The sequence below is a fragment of the Epinephelus moara genome, chromosome 13 (genome assembly GCF_006386435.1).
Source record: "Epinephelus moara isolate mb chromosome 13, YSFRI_EMoa_1.0, whole genome shotgun sequence".
Taxonomy (NCBI): Eukaryota; Metazoa; Chordata; class Actinopteri; order Perciformes; family Serranidae; genus Epinephelus; species Epinephelus moara.
The window spans coordinates 5,050,693-5,065,695 of NC_065518.1; the positions used below are offsets into that span (position 1 = coordinate 5,050,693).

Below are 15,003 nucleotides of genomic sequence, written 5' to 3' on the forward strand. Positions count from 1 at the left end.
TGATGTCTGGGCCAGGGGAGGGGCAGACTGATCAAATCTATTGAAGAACAGATTCAGATCATTCACCCACTGCTGGTCGCCTCTGGCCTGGGAGTCTGGTTGTTTGTGTCCTGAGATGGTTTTCAGACCTCTCCAGACTCCGCTGACGTCGCTCTGCTGCAGCTGTTCCTCCATCTAGCCCTAACCTAACCTAACCCTAAATAAATAACAATTCAGTGACAACTTGTTAATGTTGAACCATCATCTTAAAATATCCAGTTCTGTTTCCACTGTATCCAGAAGCTGCTCCCAAAAATCCATAAGGACCTGAGCACCTGGACAGTCCCACATGAGATCCCCCAGGTCGACCGATTGTGTCAGACTGTGGTAGTGAATCATGTAGAGTAGCTGAATATATTGATCATTTTTTGAATCCCTTGTCACAAAAACATGATAGTTACATCAAAGATACTTATGACTTCGTCAACAAGATCAAATCCATCCAAACTACACCGGGAGCAATGCTCTTCTCGGTTGATATAGACGCCTTATACACAAACATAGATACACAGCTGGGTTTGACAGCAATCAGACAGACCTTTGAAAAATATCCTGATCGAAACACACCAGATGAGGCCCTTCTCCAGCTTTTAGAAATAAGTTTGACCAGAAACGATTTTGAATTTGACTCCAGATATTACCTGCAGATACATGGGACGGCCATGGGGAAGAAGTTCGCCCCAGCCTACGCTAATTTATACATGGTGGACTGGGAGCTAACTGTCTTTCCCAAGTGCCCAAAGTTACCAATGTTCTATTGAAGGTATTTGGATGATATTTTTGGAGAATGGACTCATACGGAGGCCGATTATTTATTAGCACCCTGAATGGTCACCATTATTTGATTAATGTCAAGTATAATTTACAAAATGAAAAAATCGAATTTTTGGACACACAGGTCTTCATCATTAAAGAAACTGCAGAAAAGTGGACACTGGGAACCAGGGTATATTTTAAACCAACAGATACACACGCCTTGTTACATAAAAAAAGCTTCCATCCTAAACATACCTTCAAAGGTAAATCCCAATTGATAAGGTTTTGCAGGATATGTACAAGGTCGGATGATGTTGAAGTGGCAACTAAAACACTTTTTAAAGCTCTCAGGCCCAGAGGCTACAGCAGGACTTTTCTGTGTTCTATTAAAGTGGAAGTACTACACAGTTTTTGTGAAGGACAGGTAATAAACAGAGAGGAACAAAATAAAAACCTGGTCCCTCTGGTATCGACCTTTTCTACCTCCTCACTGAAACTTAATTCGGTAGCAAAAACCCACTTTAAAGACCTACAGGATGCTCTTCGACCTCTGTCGGAATTTAAAATTATTTCGGCCTTCAAACGCAACAGTAATCTAAAAGATCTTTTGGTTCATGCCTCATTGGAAAATAAAAAACAACCACCTGAACATGCTCACTTTAAATCGATCAAATATGTTAAGAATAAGTACACAGATTTGAGTGCCCCAGTCTGGCAACAATTCCAGCTGGGATCATCAAACCTCGTTTATTTAACTGAATGCAGAATGTGTGAAAAACTGTACATTGGACAGACAAAAAACACATTGCTTCAACATTTAAAACAACACGTGTACCATATTGGTCGAGAAATTAAAACTACTGAACTTTATGTTCATTTTTGTGCACATGGCGTGGAAAATGTATTAATTGCGGGCCTCGAGTCGAGGATCGGCTGGTCAACAGCACAGAGACTGGCAGTGGAGAGACGTTGGATAGCAAAATTAAAACGCTTGCACCCAACGGTCTCAATGAAGTTGATTAAAACATCTTTTATCTGCTTACTCTGAACTGGAGACATACTGTATATGTTGCTGAAGGTCTTTGTTGATTTGGCCCAGTCTACCATCGATGGTATTTCATAACTCTTGGCTGATAAAAATGAAGGACACCATTTGAAAAGACATCTTCATTCCCCTAACCTAATCCTAAATAGATAACAATTCACTGACAACTTGTTAATGTTGAACCATCGTCTTAAAATATCCAGTTCTGTTTCCACTGTATCCAGAAGCTGCTCGAGGTTTTTACCAGAACAAAACAAAATTAAACAACTTGGACACATGACAGATATCATTTATGTACAATATAAACAGTTTTGGACCCAGCACTGACCCTTGTGGGACCCCACATATAACCCTTGGCAAGTCAGACTAATTATTGTTTATTTGCACATATTGATGTCTATTTTAAAATGAGTTACTGAGTCATTTGTGAGCTACTCCTCTAATGCCTTATCTTTCCAGTAGTAGTCCCCCAGAGATCCCTGCCCGTGCTGGCAGCAGCACGACGGTGAAGCCAAACACGTCTTCCGTGGCGATCAGCAGTGATGTGGTGGTTCACTTTTACACTGTGATCTGTAGCCTATAGTTCGGCTTTAGCTTCTAACTATCTTTGTCTTTTTAACCTGTTGTTGCTGCTGAGTCAGTTTGACATCCTGGATATATCCTTCAAACACAGACTGTAGACCCCTCTGTCTGCTTCTCTCTGGAATCACTCTTTCATTTTCACAAAAAAATATGATAATATTTCTTCAGGGAACATTTCTCCACTGTGGGATCCATGATTACTCTGATAGCTTGTCAGACCATCACAAAGGGGCGGGGCTTAGTGAAAGGGTCAGTTAAGACATAGAGACACAGGAGACAAAGTGAAGACATCAGCTCACATCAGATTTTTGCTCAGCTTCTCATTTATTGTCACCATACAGCAGATAATGGTTCACATCAGTGTTTCAAACCTCCAACAAACATTGTTGAAGCTAGTTAGTTTGACTTTACAGCTGAGTGTTTGCAGCCAGCAGACTGAAGGTCACATCTTAACCAGCAGTGAATCATTTTTGTTTTTTAGTTAAAAAATAAAAAAAATCATCTGATAGTCTGCTGTACGTCGGTTCTGGAGAACTACTGCACAGGACGGATCTTCATGCTGATGGCCTTCAGGGAGTAGTCATTACCCTTCCAGTAGTACCACTCCACTCCAACTTGAGAGAATGTGCTGTCAGCCCCCCATCGATAAACCCCGTTTGGATTTGCAAGCTGACAGTATCCATACCAGAACGCCCCCAGGTGGAATTTGGCACAGTTCCCGGCCTCCCAGGTGTCCTGGTCTCTGTCGAAGGTGGAGAATTTCTGTCCATTGTGATAACTCAGGGGGTTTCCTACAGAAACACAACAGTGTATAATCAGAACATTATGATACAGCTAACACTGACATAGGGCGGCAGGGTGGTGCAGTGGTTAGCATTGTCGCCTCATAGGAAGAGGGTTGGGGGAGCCCTTCTGTGTGGAGTCTGCATGTTCTCCCTGTGTCAGTGTGGGTTTCCTCCAGGTGCTCCAGCTTCCTCCCACAGTCCAAAGACATGCAGGTTAATTGATAACTCTAAATTGTCCGTAGGTGTGAATGTGAGTGTGAATGGTTGTCTGTCTCTATGTGTCAGCCCTGTGATAGTCTGGCGACCTGTCCAGGGTGAACCCTGCCTCTCACCCAGTGTCAGCTGGGATAGGCTCCACCCCCCCCACAACCCCCAACAGGAAAGGCGGTTATGGAAATGAATGAATGAATGAATGAATAATACTGACATATTTTAACCTGGATTTACTTTGGGTAGCACAGCTGAGAGTTTCACACATTCACGCCTTGTAGCTTTACAGGTGGACCGAGGTCATGCTGGGCATCAGTTCGATGACACAGTCCCTGACACACCAAGACCGTCACTGAGCATCTGTTGCCCAAAACTTTGCAGGGTGTGTCCCAAACCATCGGCCCTTGTTGACTTTTTTTCAGCTGATTCAGCATATTTTATCAGTGTCAAGGGCAGCAGAGCCTGTCGGTGAATAAAATCACTCTGACTGGCAGTTCACCTCAGTTACCAAGAAGAGAAAAAGAAGTGAGGAAAGTAAACAAACAGCTAAACAGCTGTCTGCTGTTGCTTTATGTTTGCTTTTTAAATGCATTTTCTGCACTGTTTTTAACTATTTATTGTCTTGCTCTTAGCTTTTGTTTTTAATGATCTATTGTTCTCTTGTAAAGCACATTGAATTGCCTTGTGTATGAATGGTGCTATATAAATAAAATTGCCTTGCCTTGCCTAAAGTCCAGAGGAACTGAGATCGAAACAAACTTGTTCCATAAAGTGAGATTATTTTTCTCTTTAGCAGAAACGTTTCCTGATGGTTTGTGTTATTGTTCACTGACATGCAGTAAATATACTCTGATTGTGTTGTTAATGTGCTAACTGGCTCAGTAGCATCAAAACGGTCCTCTGGTTTCCCTTTTTGCATGAAGATTTCAGCCTACTGCCATCTGCTGGCATGGAGAATTATTTCCTGTCATGTAGCTGCAGAACGTATGTGCTGGTTGGCCGTCGGTTGTAGTCTTTGCGGTGTGTTCAGGTGCAACTTTCTGGCTAAGACACAGGCGATGTGAGGTGACAAACGGTCAGATTTTGTTGCCACTAATTCCTTGAGGTCGGTTTGGTGTGTCTGGACCTTTCTGTACTGAAATTTGGCACTGATTAATTTAATGTGAATTGGTAGTACCAACGTAATTCCATCGGTACCTTTAATCTGTGACTATTAAAGCCATCATGACTCACAGTGACGTTGCTGCGGAAACATTGTACCCACCTTTCAGTCTCCTCCCAGATCATTTCAGTAAGTAAGCAACTTAATTTTAAGCTGTAAAACGCCTTTATCACTGTTAGCTGTGTTAGCACAGTTATAGCGGAATCAGCTCGGCTAGTGGTGCTAAGAAAGTTAACAATGCTAAAGGGGGTTTGCAGCTCAAAATTTAGCTGCTTACTTACCTGGACGACCTGGCCTTAACCTTTTATTCACCACTGTCCACCTAACAGTGAAAACAGGTACTGAACTAACTACTCAACTGGTGGTGACTCGTGAAATTTAGTGTATATCATTATTTAATTCAGACAATATATCCACATATTGTTTCAGCTATCACCAGTAGGCAATTAGTATCCCAGTGCTTATCAGAATGCAAGCAGATGCATTGTGGTCATTTTGCTAACAAGAGATTAGATAGAACTTTATTAATCGCTTGGGAAGACTCCCTCAGGGAAATTAAGATTCCAGCAGCATTGGATAGCAGCACACAGGGTATCAAAAAGTAAAAAGTAAAAACAATTTGCAAAATATAAATATGAAATATACAGAGAATAAACAAGGGGGTTTGTGTCCGACCTCGTCATCCTCAAATCACCTACTGGTTATAAGACTTGAACTTGTAGCCCAAGTTGTGTTGACCAATCAGGTTTGAATGGCAGGTAAACAGTTCATGTGGAGAAGCAGAACACATTGATGTAAATGCAATCTCAGAACCAATTGCTTGTCGTGTGACAACGAATTACCTTCATGTTAGCTTTTTTTTTTCTTTAAATGATCTACGCTCTAATGTAGATATCTGCTTTTAGAGATGACGTGAGATGATAAAATGTCATGCATGGAAGAGGAGGTCTTGGCTCAGATTAGGGATGCAGGATATTGGATTTTTTGATCTGGCCTTTTTTCTTTGCATCCCTAATCTGAGACTCCCTCTTCAATGCATGTCATTTTAGCTTATCACTAAAAGCAGATATCTACATATGAACGTAGATCATTTGAAAAAAAAATTATTATTTTTTTTTTTGCCGATATCCAATATGCCAATATATAACAACTCATTTGACCGATAACCAATACCAATATTGATCCATTTTTCCCACCTAATTTTAGTGATCATTAAGTCTCTTCTGTAGTGGAGTTAACATCATATTATACATACAGACTCTTATCATGATGGCCCAGATGGAGATTCATTGTGCAAATTAAGAAAAACACATGTTGGCTGATTCCAATAGTTAATTTTAAAGCTGATATCAAATGATACAGATGACATGTCGATATTATCGTGCATCCCTAACTCAGATTACCATTTGCTACACCATCTCAGCCCAAAACTTTGGCCCCTAGAGACTTTATCGTTGTCAGACGCGAGCTGATGGGTTCCAAGACTGACATAAGGACAGGAAACTGAATCTTCAGTAAAACACAGAACAGATTGGACTTCTGTTTAAGGCAGTGTAGGAATCCATGTATCATTCGCTCTGTGAGGTTTTAGTTCTTAAAACTGAATCATAAGAACATAAAACAGTGTTGTTGTTGTTTTGTTTGTTTTTTCCTGTTTTAAAACCAGAACGGAAAATCAGAAAACAGAGAGCAATGGTTGGTTTTCTCCATGACCAGACATGAAGGTCATGCCCTCTGTTTACTTTGCAGTAGACCAGTGGCTGTGCCATTTAAAATGACTGTTTTTGTCAGTGGAGTCTGGTGGCTTTGATATAACGTCTTCAGTAACCTGTTGGAAAAGACCGTCTGACTGCAAGGTAAAGAAGTGAAATATTCTAAATATAGAAACTAACTAATTAAGGCAGCATTTGCTCAGCGCCGTTTTATTTTAATGACGATTTTTCTACCCAGCAGTTATTGTAAATAAACATTGGGATCCGGTCTATACCTAAATGTTTACCATTGTTATGGCAACAAGTCCATCCATCCATTTTCATCCACTTATCCAGGGCCGGGTCTCAGGGGCAGCAGGCCGAGCAAAGCACCCCAGACATCCCTCTTCCCAGCAACGCTTTCCAGCTCCTCCTGGAGGATCCCGAGGTGTTCCCAGGCCAGACGAGATATATAATCCCTCCAGCGTGTTCTGCGTCTGCCCCGGGGCCTCCTACCAGTTGGACGTGCCCAGAACACCTCCAGCGGGAGGCGCCCAGGAGGATCCTAATCAGATGCCCGAACTACCTCAAGTGACCCCTTTAAGATGAAGGAGCAGCAGCTCTACACCGAGCTCCCTCTGGATGTCTGACTCCTCACCCTATCTCTAAGGCTGAGCCCAGACACCCTACGGAGGAAACTCATTTCTGCCGCTTGTATCCGCGATCTCATTCTTTCGGTCACTACCCAGAGCTCATGACCATAGGTGAGGGTTGGGACGTAGATGGACTGGTAAATCAAAAGCTTTGACTTCTGTCTTAGCTCCCTCTTCACCACAACGGTGACGCCTGCATCACTGCAGAAGCTGCACCAAACTGCCAATTCATCTCACACTCCATTCTACCCTCACTCGTGAACAAGACTCTGAGATACTTGAACTCCTTTGCTTGGAGCAGTAACTCTCCCCCAACCCGGAGAGGGCAATCCGCGGTTTTCCAGCAGAGAACCATGACCTCAGATTTGGAGGTGCTGAATCATCCTGACAGCTTCACACTCGTCTGCACACCGCCCCAGGTCAGGCAGGAGGTCACGGTGTGATGAAGCCAACAGAACCACATCATCTGCAAAAAGCAGAGATGCAATTCTGAGGCCCTGAAACTGGACCCCTTCCTGGCAAATCAGCTCATATTATCTTAGCTTAAACTTTGAAACAACAAATAAGCCATAAAACTACAGTTCAGCATGTTTAACTAATTACAGCTACCAACAGTCAGAACCCTTTGGACCTCAACCAGTCACAAGTTATGTTTTCAAAATTAGAAGAGGGGCTCAGTAAGATCTCTTGTGAGAATATAAGATGTTGGCTTGTGCTGCGTCACTCAGTTGTCAGTTAACACATGATACCAGTAAAGCCACTGAAGACCAGTCAACTCACTGATCATTTTTCATTTTATACTTTCAGGTGGGTAAAAGTCACCTAAGCACTCTTATGTTATTAGTTGGGCAAATCTGTTGTTAATTCCTCCGCTGCTGGCTTAAAGGGATAGTGCACCCAAAAACGAAAATTCAGCCATTATCTACTCACCCATATGCCGAGGGAGGCTCAGGTGAAGTTTTAGAGTCCTCACATCACTTGCGGAGATCGGCAGGGGGAGCGGCTAGCACACCTAATGGCAGACGCCGCCCCAGACTAACGTCCAAAAAACACATAATTGAAACCACAAAATATCTCCCAAGTGTGCTGCAGCCCCGACATAAAAAGTTGTTTGGAAAAACGTCATTTGAACTCTGTTTTTAGCCTCACTGTAGCCTGTAGCTCTGACTGCTTCTCTGTGCACTGCACTCACGTGTGCGCACTTGCGCAAGACCAGCAAAAGCACGAGCTTTGCTTACCCGTATTTACATCACGTGACACGTGCACCGCAGGGGGAGACAACAGTAACCACAGAGCTAAAAGATAATTTGCACTACAGTCTTTTAGCAAAGGACAGCCCAACATGTCTGAAGACTTTGAAATTGAGGAGGAACAGCATTTCTTTGTTGAGCCATATTTGTTTGAGCCCGAGTATACGCACGGAACTCAGGCTACTGGACGAAGCAGCCACCGCAGCTCATGAGCCTAACCCTCAGCCAGCCGCAGAATACCGGAGTCGAGTACTGGAAACCTGGTGGTGTAGTTGTTTCAAATGCAAAGCAATGCCAACGGATGAGGAAAGTCTTTGCTGCTCAGACTGGGAATTGGCGATGCCTGCACTTGAGAATCTGGACATCTGTACTGACGAGACTGCTGCTCTTCAGAGATCACCGATCACCCTGAGTTTCCAGCACTACTGACCCGCGGTGTTCTGGAGACATTTTTTTACTTCCCCAAGATCAACTGGAAGAAAAGGCAGAGGCCCGCAGGACCAGATGACAGGCTTTCAGAGGAGTAAGTCATTCATTTCTACCGTAGTTCAGGCGGACAATGGCGTTGGTCTCGGATATGTGGTTACTGTTGTCTCTCCCTGCAGTGCAGTGTCACATAATGTAAACACAGGTAAGCAAAGCTCATGCTTTCGCTGGTTTCGTGTAAGCACGCACACATGAGCGCGGTGCACAGAGAGGCAGTCAGAGCTACAGGCTACAATGAGGCTAAAAACAGAGTTCATATGACGTTTTTCCAAACAACTTTTTATGTCGGGGCTTCAGGACACTTGGATCACTACGGACGAGCAGTATGGAGATATTTTGTGGTTTCAATTATGTGTTTTTGGAGGTTTTAGTCTGGGGCGCCGTCAGCCATTAGGTGTGCTAGCTGCTCCCCCCGCCGATCTCCGCAAGTGATGTGAGGACTCTAAAACTTCACCAGAGCCTCCCTCGGCATATAGGTGAGTAGATAATGGCTGAATTTTCATTTTTGGGTGCACTATACCTTTAAAGGTGAGACAACTCTGTCCCCCGTTCCTCGATTGTACTTTTAACACAGGACGGCAAAGTGGCATAACGACGTGAAATTCCTGCCCTGTACATGCAGTGTAAAAGTTGCTTCAAACTGCTGACACTATAACAATCCTGTTCATCGATACTTCAATAAAGACATTGTGGATACAAAACTCTTACTGACCTGCACCTCCATCAGTGAATCCAGACACATGCAGCATGTATCCGTAGGACTCTGGATCGACGGAGAACAAGGAGTAACGAGCGAACACTTTGTTTCCATCAAAGTCCTCCATGTCAACCAGCAGCTCGTACTTTTTCCTCAGAGTCAGGTGGAAGAGATTCTCAAGACCTGAACACAAACACAGACATAAACATTATAGAAACAGTCTGATGAAGTCGTGACTGTTAGTTTGGTTTCATGTCTCACCGAGCCAGTACTCTCCAGCAGCGACACCAAAGCCCATCTTGTAGTGATCCCAGGGCCTGTAGAAGTTCACCGAGCCGTCCATCCTCCTCTGGAACACCTGGAGGAACAGGATGGAGGGTTAACTGGTGAAATACACAAAGTATCAGACACCTCATGTTTCAACACAACAAAGTTTGTACCAGTGGTAGGCCTGTAGTCAGGAATCAGGCTGTGTGAACCCTGTTCAGGCACCGGGGCTAAGCTAGTTCAAACTATAAGGAGGCAGCTTTTTAAACCACAATGTCACGTTTCTATTTCTGCACTTGGTAAATTTGAAATGACGGCGCGATGCATTAACTTTACCAAGGCAAACGGGAGCAGATCAAAAGTAAAGATATAAAAATACAGGGAATAATAAATAAAGTCCTGTTTATAATGTAGTCTGTTTCAGATGAAGATTAATAAGATTAATTTTATTACTTAATTTTCTCCTTTTATACTCTGTCATGGTAACATCCCTAGAGGGAAAAAGGCTGGGCTGTTGTTTTACAGTTTCCAAGACAGCAGATCGCTCTGTGTTCCTATTGGTCAAAGTGACGGCTGTGACGAGAGAAGTCGTGAACGACAAAAAGAAAATCAAACATGCTAGACTTTCTGTCGGGACATTGTGAGGCGTCCCAGACGTGGCGTCGGTTGTCATCTGCTATGACACTACACAAGATGAAACAATGGAGTATTGCGTACGACACTCGTTGTCGTTCACAATCTGAGCCGACACCGTACGACGCTGCATCGGGCTGATATCGTGTAATATGAACCCACCATAAGACTTGCCACGGTGTGAACAGAGGTTACATGAGCCTCAAAACCAGACACAACTCAGCCCTGAGCAGAGGGACCGTCCTTTACTGACCAGTCAGACTGCAGTGTGGAAACAGGACTTGCAAAACAATGACTCGGTCACACCTCTGGCACTAGGAACATTAACTAAAGATGACTTGTTGGTAAGAGATCAGATAGTTAGCAGAGCGCACTTGGTAGAATCAATGACGGCCTCCGATCAGTCTGAACAGGTCCTGGAATTGATAACTAGAGTTGAAATACTCACCGTCCACCGTCCATCTTGTGAGTCCATGTCACAGTACACCTACACACACACACACACACACACACACACACACACACACACACACACACACACACACTCATTAATAAACCTGATCCATTTGAAACTAGTAAATATATCCATATGTGCCACAACCAGCAGTACTACGACTACTGACGCTTCTGATACGACAGATACAAGTAGTCGTAGTTGTAGCAGCAGCAGTAGTAGTTGTGGTGCTACAACTACGACTACTTGTATCTGTCGTATCAGAAGCATCAGTCAGAACTTACTATGTTTCTGTCAGAGATGATCTCACTGTCTTTACACGTTGAAAACTTTTGTCATAAAATCCTAAGAGTTTTACCTTAGTTGTGGCGCGTTCCCGTGATCTTGATTGTTTGGTGAAAATTGGTCATAAAACTCAGTCCGAGCTGTCGTAAGTCAGTCGTTTTCTCATCTTGACGTTCTGATAAAATTTAGTCTTTAGTTTTGGTTGATATTTTGAGGTTAAATGACACGAACGTGGCCAACGACAATCGTTGCGCTCTCTCCAGCACCAAATACGACACAGTAAACCAGGGCCCGTATTCACAAAGATTCTCAGAGTCCTGTCAGAGAGCTCGTAACTTAGCCTAAAAATTCCTAGTAAGGAATCTTAGTTTAAGAGTGATTCAGGAAGTTTCTGAGAGCAACTCTGATCAAGGAGGGGACAGAAACTTTTATCTTAGTGAGGAGGTGTGGTTGACNTTCACATGCAGATTATTATATTGATTTGCTTATTGTTATGTTTACTCACCATGCTGGTAATTTTAATACCTAATCTATTTGATATTAATGGTGGACGCAGACTCAGCTGTCAGCAGTTACTGTGATTGCTGGCCTCCTTGTAAAAAACGTTTGATTTGGCAGAATGACCAAAGCAACGAATGAAATGGAGAAAAAAAGAACGAGAAAGCCGAACTGGACAGAAGAGCAGTGCCTGCTGTTGGCACAGCTCGTGGACGAGAACAAAGGAGTTTTAAGAGGGAAATTCGGTCCCGGCATCACGGCACAAGGGAAGAGGTACTACAGCGTCAGTTCAATGCAGAAGTATAATAATGATGATAATATAATAATATATCATGTGTTTTTGCTGGCATGTAAGGACTTGTTAATCTGTCGTGTTTCTTAAAGGGAGTTTGGCGTAATATTTCACCAGGAGCAGGATGGGAAATAATCTCAGAAGTCCAGTTGCAGTCCTGTAAACAGTGACCCTGCAGGATCCCCAGTCTTTGTAAAATCTTCTAGTGTGTGTGACCCACGTTGTCTTTAGATGTGAGAGGGTGTCAGACTGTCTTCAGGCTAAAGGTCACTCTGTGTCCCAGAGAGGATGAAGTGTACCTGGACAGCAGACGTGGCTCCGATAGGATAGATGATGTACACTCCACTGGGTTGGGTGTTGTCATTGTTATAGATGTCACCGCAGTCCACTGGGAGGACGAGCTTGTAGCTGCTGGTCAACACCGGAGCCAGGAGGAGGACAATGATGGACACCAGCTGGAACAGAAGATTGAAATTCAGTTTTATTAAAACCACAGTTTCTCTGTAGAGTGAAGCTGCTGCGTCACGTCAAAAGTTGAGGTGGTTCAGGCCTCTGATCAGGATTCTACTTCTACTACTCTGCAGTTATAAACCATATCCTCATCATCAACCTAATTCTGATATGCATGCTCAGATCAGATCCTCAGATGAATCTTCTCTTGTTGTTCTGAGGTCTGGATTAATTCAGAGACGACAGTGCCTTGACTTTGGTGTGACCTGTCTGAGGAGATCAGAGCTGCAAACTCAGTGACCTTTGATTTTATCTGCTTTATGACTGCATGTTTTACTTTTTGTGTATTCTTTTTTTATTGCTTTTACCTTGTCTTTTGTTCGGTTTTGTAAAGCACTTTGTGTCTTGAAAGGTGCTATATAAATAGAATTTATTATTATTATTAAAGTGAATATGAACATAACACTAGAGATTGCAAAAAGTTGCTGATTAATTTTCATACAATAACTAACATTAGGAGTAAAGTATACTGAACAGTTCTGTTTGATTTATACGTTATGAATGATCTCGAAAAATTTTCTTATGAGTCCTTGAAAAGTCATGGAAAACTTTTGAAATTTTTTCCCATGAAAATGTTTGGTCACCCGTCTAAATATAAGTGCTAAATACAGAAACAAGAAATAAATCACTGTAATAAAATTATTATTTTAAATAATCATACTGAGACTTACCTTCATGGTCAGATTTCTGATGAAGTGACCAGATGAAAATCCAGACGTCGGTCTGTTTGGACGCTCTTATTGACACGTATTTATATTCCAAATATTACTGAACAGCTGCTGTTTCTCACAGGTTAAACATTGTGCCAACAGGTGGAAACTTATGTCCTTGAGTCTGTGTCTGCCTTTGGATTATGTAACATTGTTGGCACCCAAACTTGACACGACTTGCTTCCATTACCATTCCATTTAACGTTTGACTTTAAAGACTGGCTTTAATTCCATTCAATGTCCTTTTTATTAGGTACACCTGTATAGTCTAATGCAGTCCAGTCTTACTGTTGTGACATAACGTTGACTTGAGTGATGAACAATGACTGTTTGACCTCCGAAATTAGCGCGTGCACGTGGGTTTTTTAAACACAGGACACTTGATAGTGGGATAGGGCTGTGTACACGGCTCTGCAGCAGACAAGTAATGCCTGTTTTTTGTTTGTTTGTTTGTTTGGTTGGTTTTTTTTTACTGGTGTGTCACATTCCAGGTGACGGCCAACCAGACTGATGTGGACCGATGTTTGAGTGCTGCCTGAGCAGAGACCAACCCATCCTCACTGTGACCTCGTCACATGTCCACGTTTGGTCATGGACTTTCCACGTCCACATATGACGTCCAAGGTACCCTGGGTTTGTTGGTTGTTGACGTTCTGGGACGCCGTGTAAACTTCAGCCTGTTACATGCATTGTCTGTTTTCAAAATACACTTCTGTTTTCACAGGAAATGTACAGTTTGCATACAGTCCCTTTCAAAATAAAAGCACTATGTAAGTATAACACTGCCAACTGAGTTTTTTTTCCTTCAACAACACACACACACGGGTTTAGGAAAAAAAGAACATGGTCTGACTTAATAATCTTACGGGACGTAAACACTGCTCTCTTTAGGGTGAAAGTCTGAGGTTGTTGAGCCCATCCACAACCCCTCCCCTCCACTGTACCCAGACTTCTGCCACCTTAACTTTCGTTCTTGTCCCACCACGTTTCCAGCCTTGTATCATGTTGTCAGGAACGGGCAGCTTTTTTCGTCAGTCTCTGACGCCGCAAGTCACTGCCCAAGCACCGGATTTTGACGACTCAGAGTGAGACCGGGTTGCAGAGACGGACGGTATTTTGTTGCGGTATGTCATAGCATCTCACTGGTTAACTGACAGGGAACTGTGGGCCTCTGATTGGCCACATCAAAAAAATGACTGACAGATATCCACCCTCTTGAGCTTGCACAGGCACGTCTATTGCATTTAACATTGTATAAATTAGCCTAGCAGCTAGCAGAGATTTCCTCTGCTCATATTTCAGCCAGGATAAATCACACACAGTGTGCGGAGACTTTATTGTGTTCACAATTTATTGTTTCTTATCTGTGAAATTAAAGTAAATAAAAGCTTTGTGTCCACTGAGGGAAATGGTTTCAGCTTACAGAGACAGACAGGAGGTCTGCGTCACTGTGACGTGTTGTTACATTTCTGGGGAGGTGCACGTCAGGCTACGCTGGAGGTGCAGTGTCAATTTGACACAGAAGTATAAAACCTGCTTAAGACACCTTAAGTGACTTTTAGTGTTTTTCTATGTCAAAATCTTAACATCCAGCTTTTCCATGTTTCTCTTCCAGACATTTACACAGTGGGTTTACAAAAAAATATCACCATTAAATTTCATCCACTTTATTCCTGAGGGCTCGACTGTAGAGGTGATTATGGGTGCAACTTCCAGTGAGATATCAGAGGTCGCAGTAAGCTTAGTCGCACTGACTGTCTATAGGGCTACAGTGCTCCAGGAGGGGGTGCTAAAATCTGGAAATGAGTTAGCATGTTAGCACAGCCTGATCCTCGTCTCCAAGTCAGTCAGTTGTTTTGTCAGTGAACCTTGTGAGTTGTAATGGAGACGAACTTTGAAACGTTACCTTTGTTAAATGTTGCTGTTGTCCCTGGCTTCATATGAGCAGAGGAAAAGTCTGCTAGCTGCTAGGCTAATTTATACAATGTAAAATGCCAT

At 42.9% G+C, this 15,003-nt stretch overlaps 1 protein-coding gene across 1 annotated transcript; it reads right to left on the minus strand.

The window, feature by feature from the left end:
- Nucleotides 1–2,722: 2,722 nt before the first annotated feature.
- On the minus strand, nucleotides 2,723–13,077 carry LOC126399487 (microfibril-associated glycoprotein 4-like). Its single transcript, XM_050059499.1, has 6 exons — nucleotides 12,967–13,077; nucleotides 12,085–12,240; nucleotides 10,705–10,743; nucleotides 9,618–9,714; nucleotides 9,372–9,539; nucleotides 2,723–3,213 (listed from the first exon to the last, which is right to left on the minus strand). Exons 1-6 carry the CDS (start codon nucleotides 12,970–12,972, stop codon nucleotides 2,957–2,959), a joined length of 723 nt encoding a protein of 240 aa, XP_049915456.1. The 5' UTR covers nucleotides 12,973–13,077; the 3' UTR covers nucleotides 2,723–2,956.
- Between the last annotated feature and the right edge of the window lie 1,926 nt (nucleotides 13,078–15,003).

Coding starts and splice junctions, on each gene's coding strand:
- LOC126399487 (XM_050059499.1), bottom strand. Junction 9,715..10,704: donor CACAAGATGGACGGTGGACG/GTGAGTATTTCA, acceptor CTGTTCCTCCAG/GTGTTCCAGAGGAGGATGGA. Junction 3,214..9,371: donor ATTCACTGATGGAGGTGCAG/GTCAGTAAGAGT, acceptor GTGTTTCTGTAG/GAAACCCCCTGAGTTATCAC.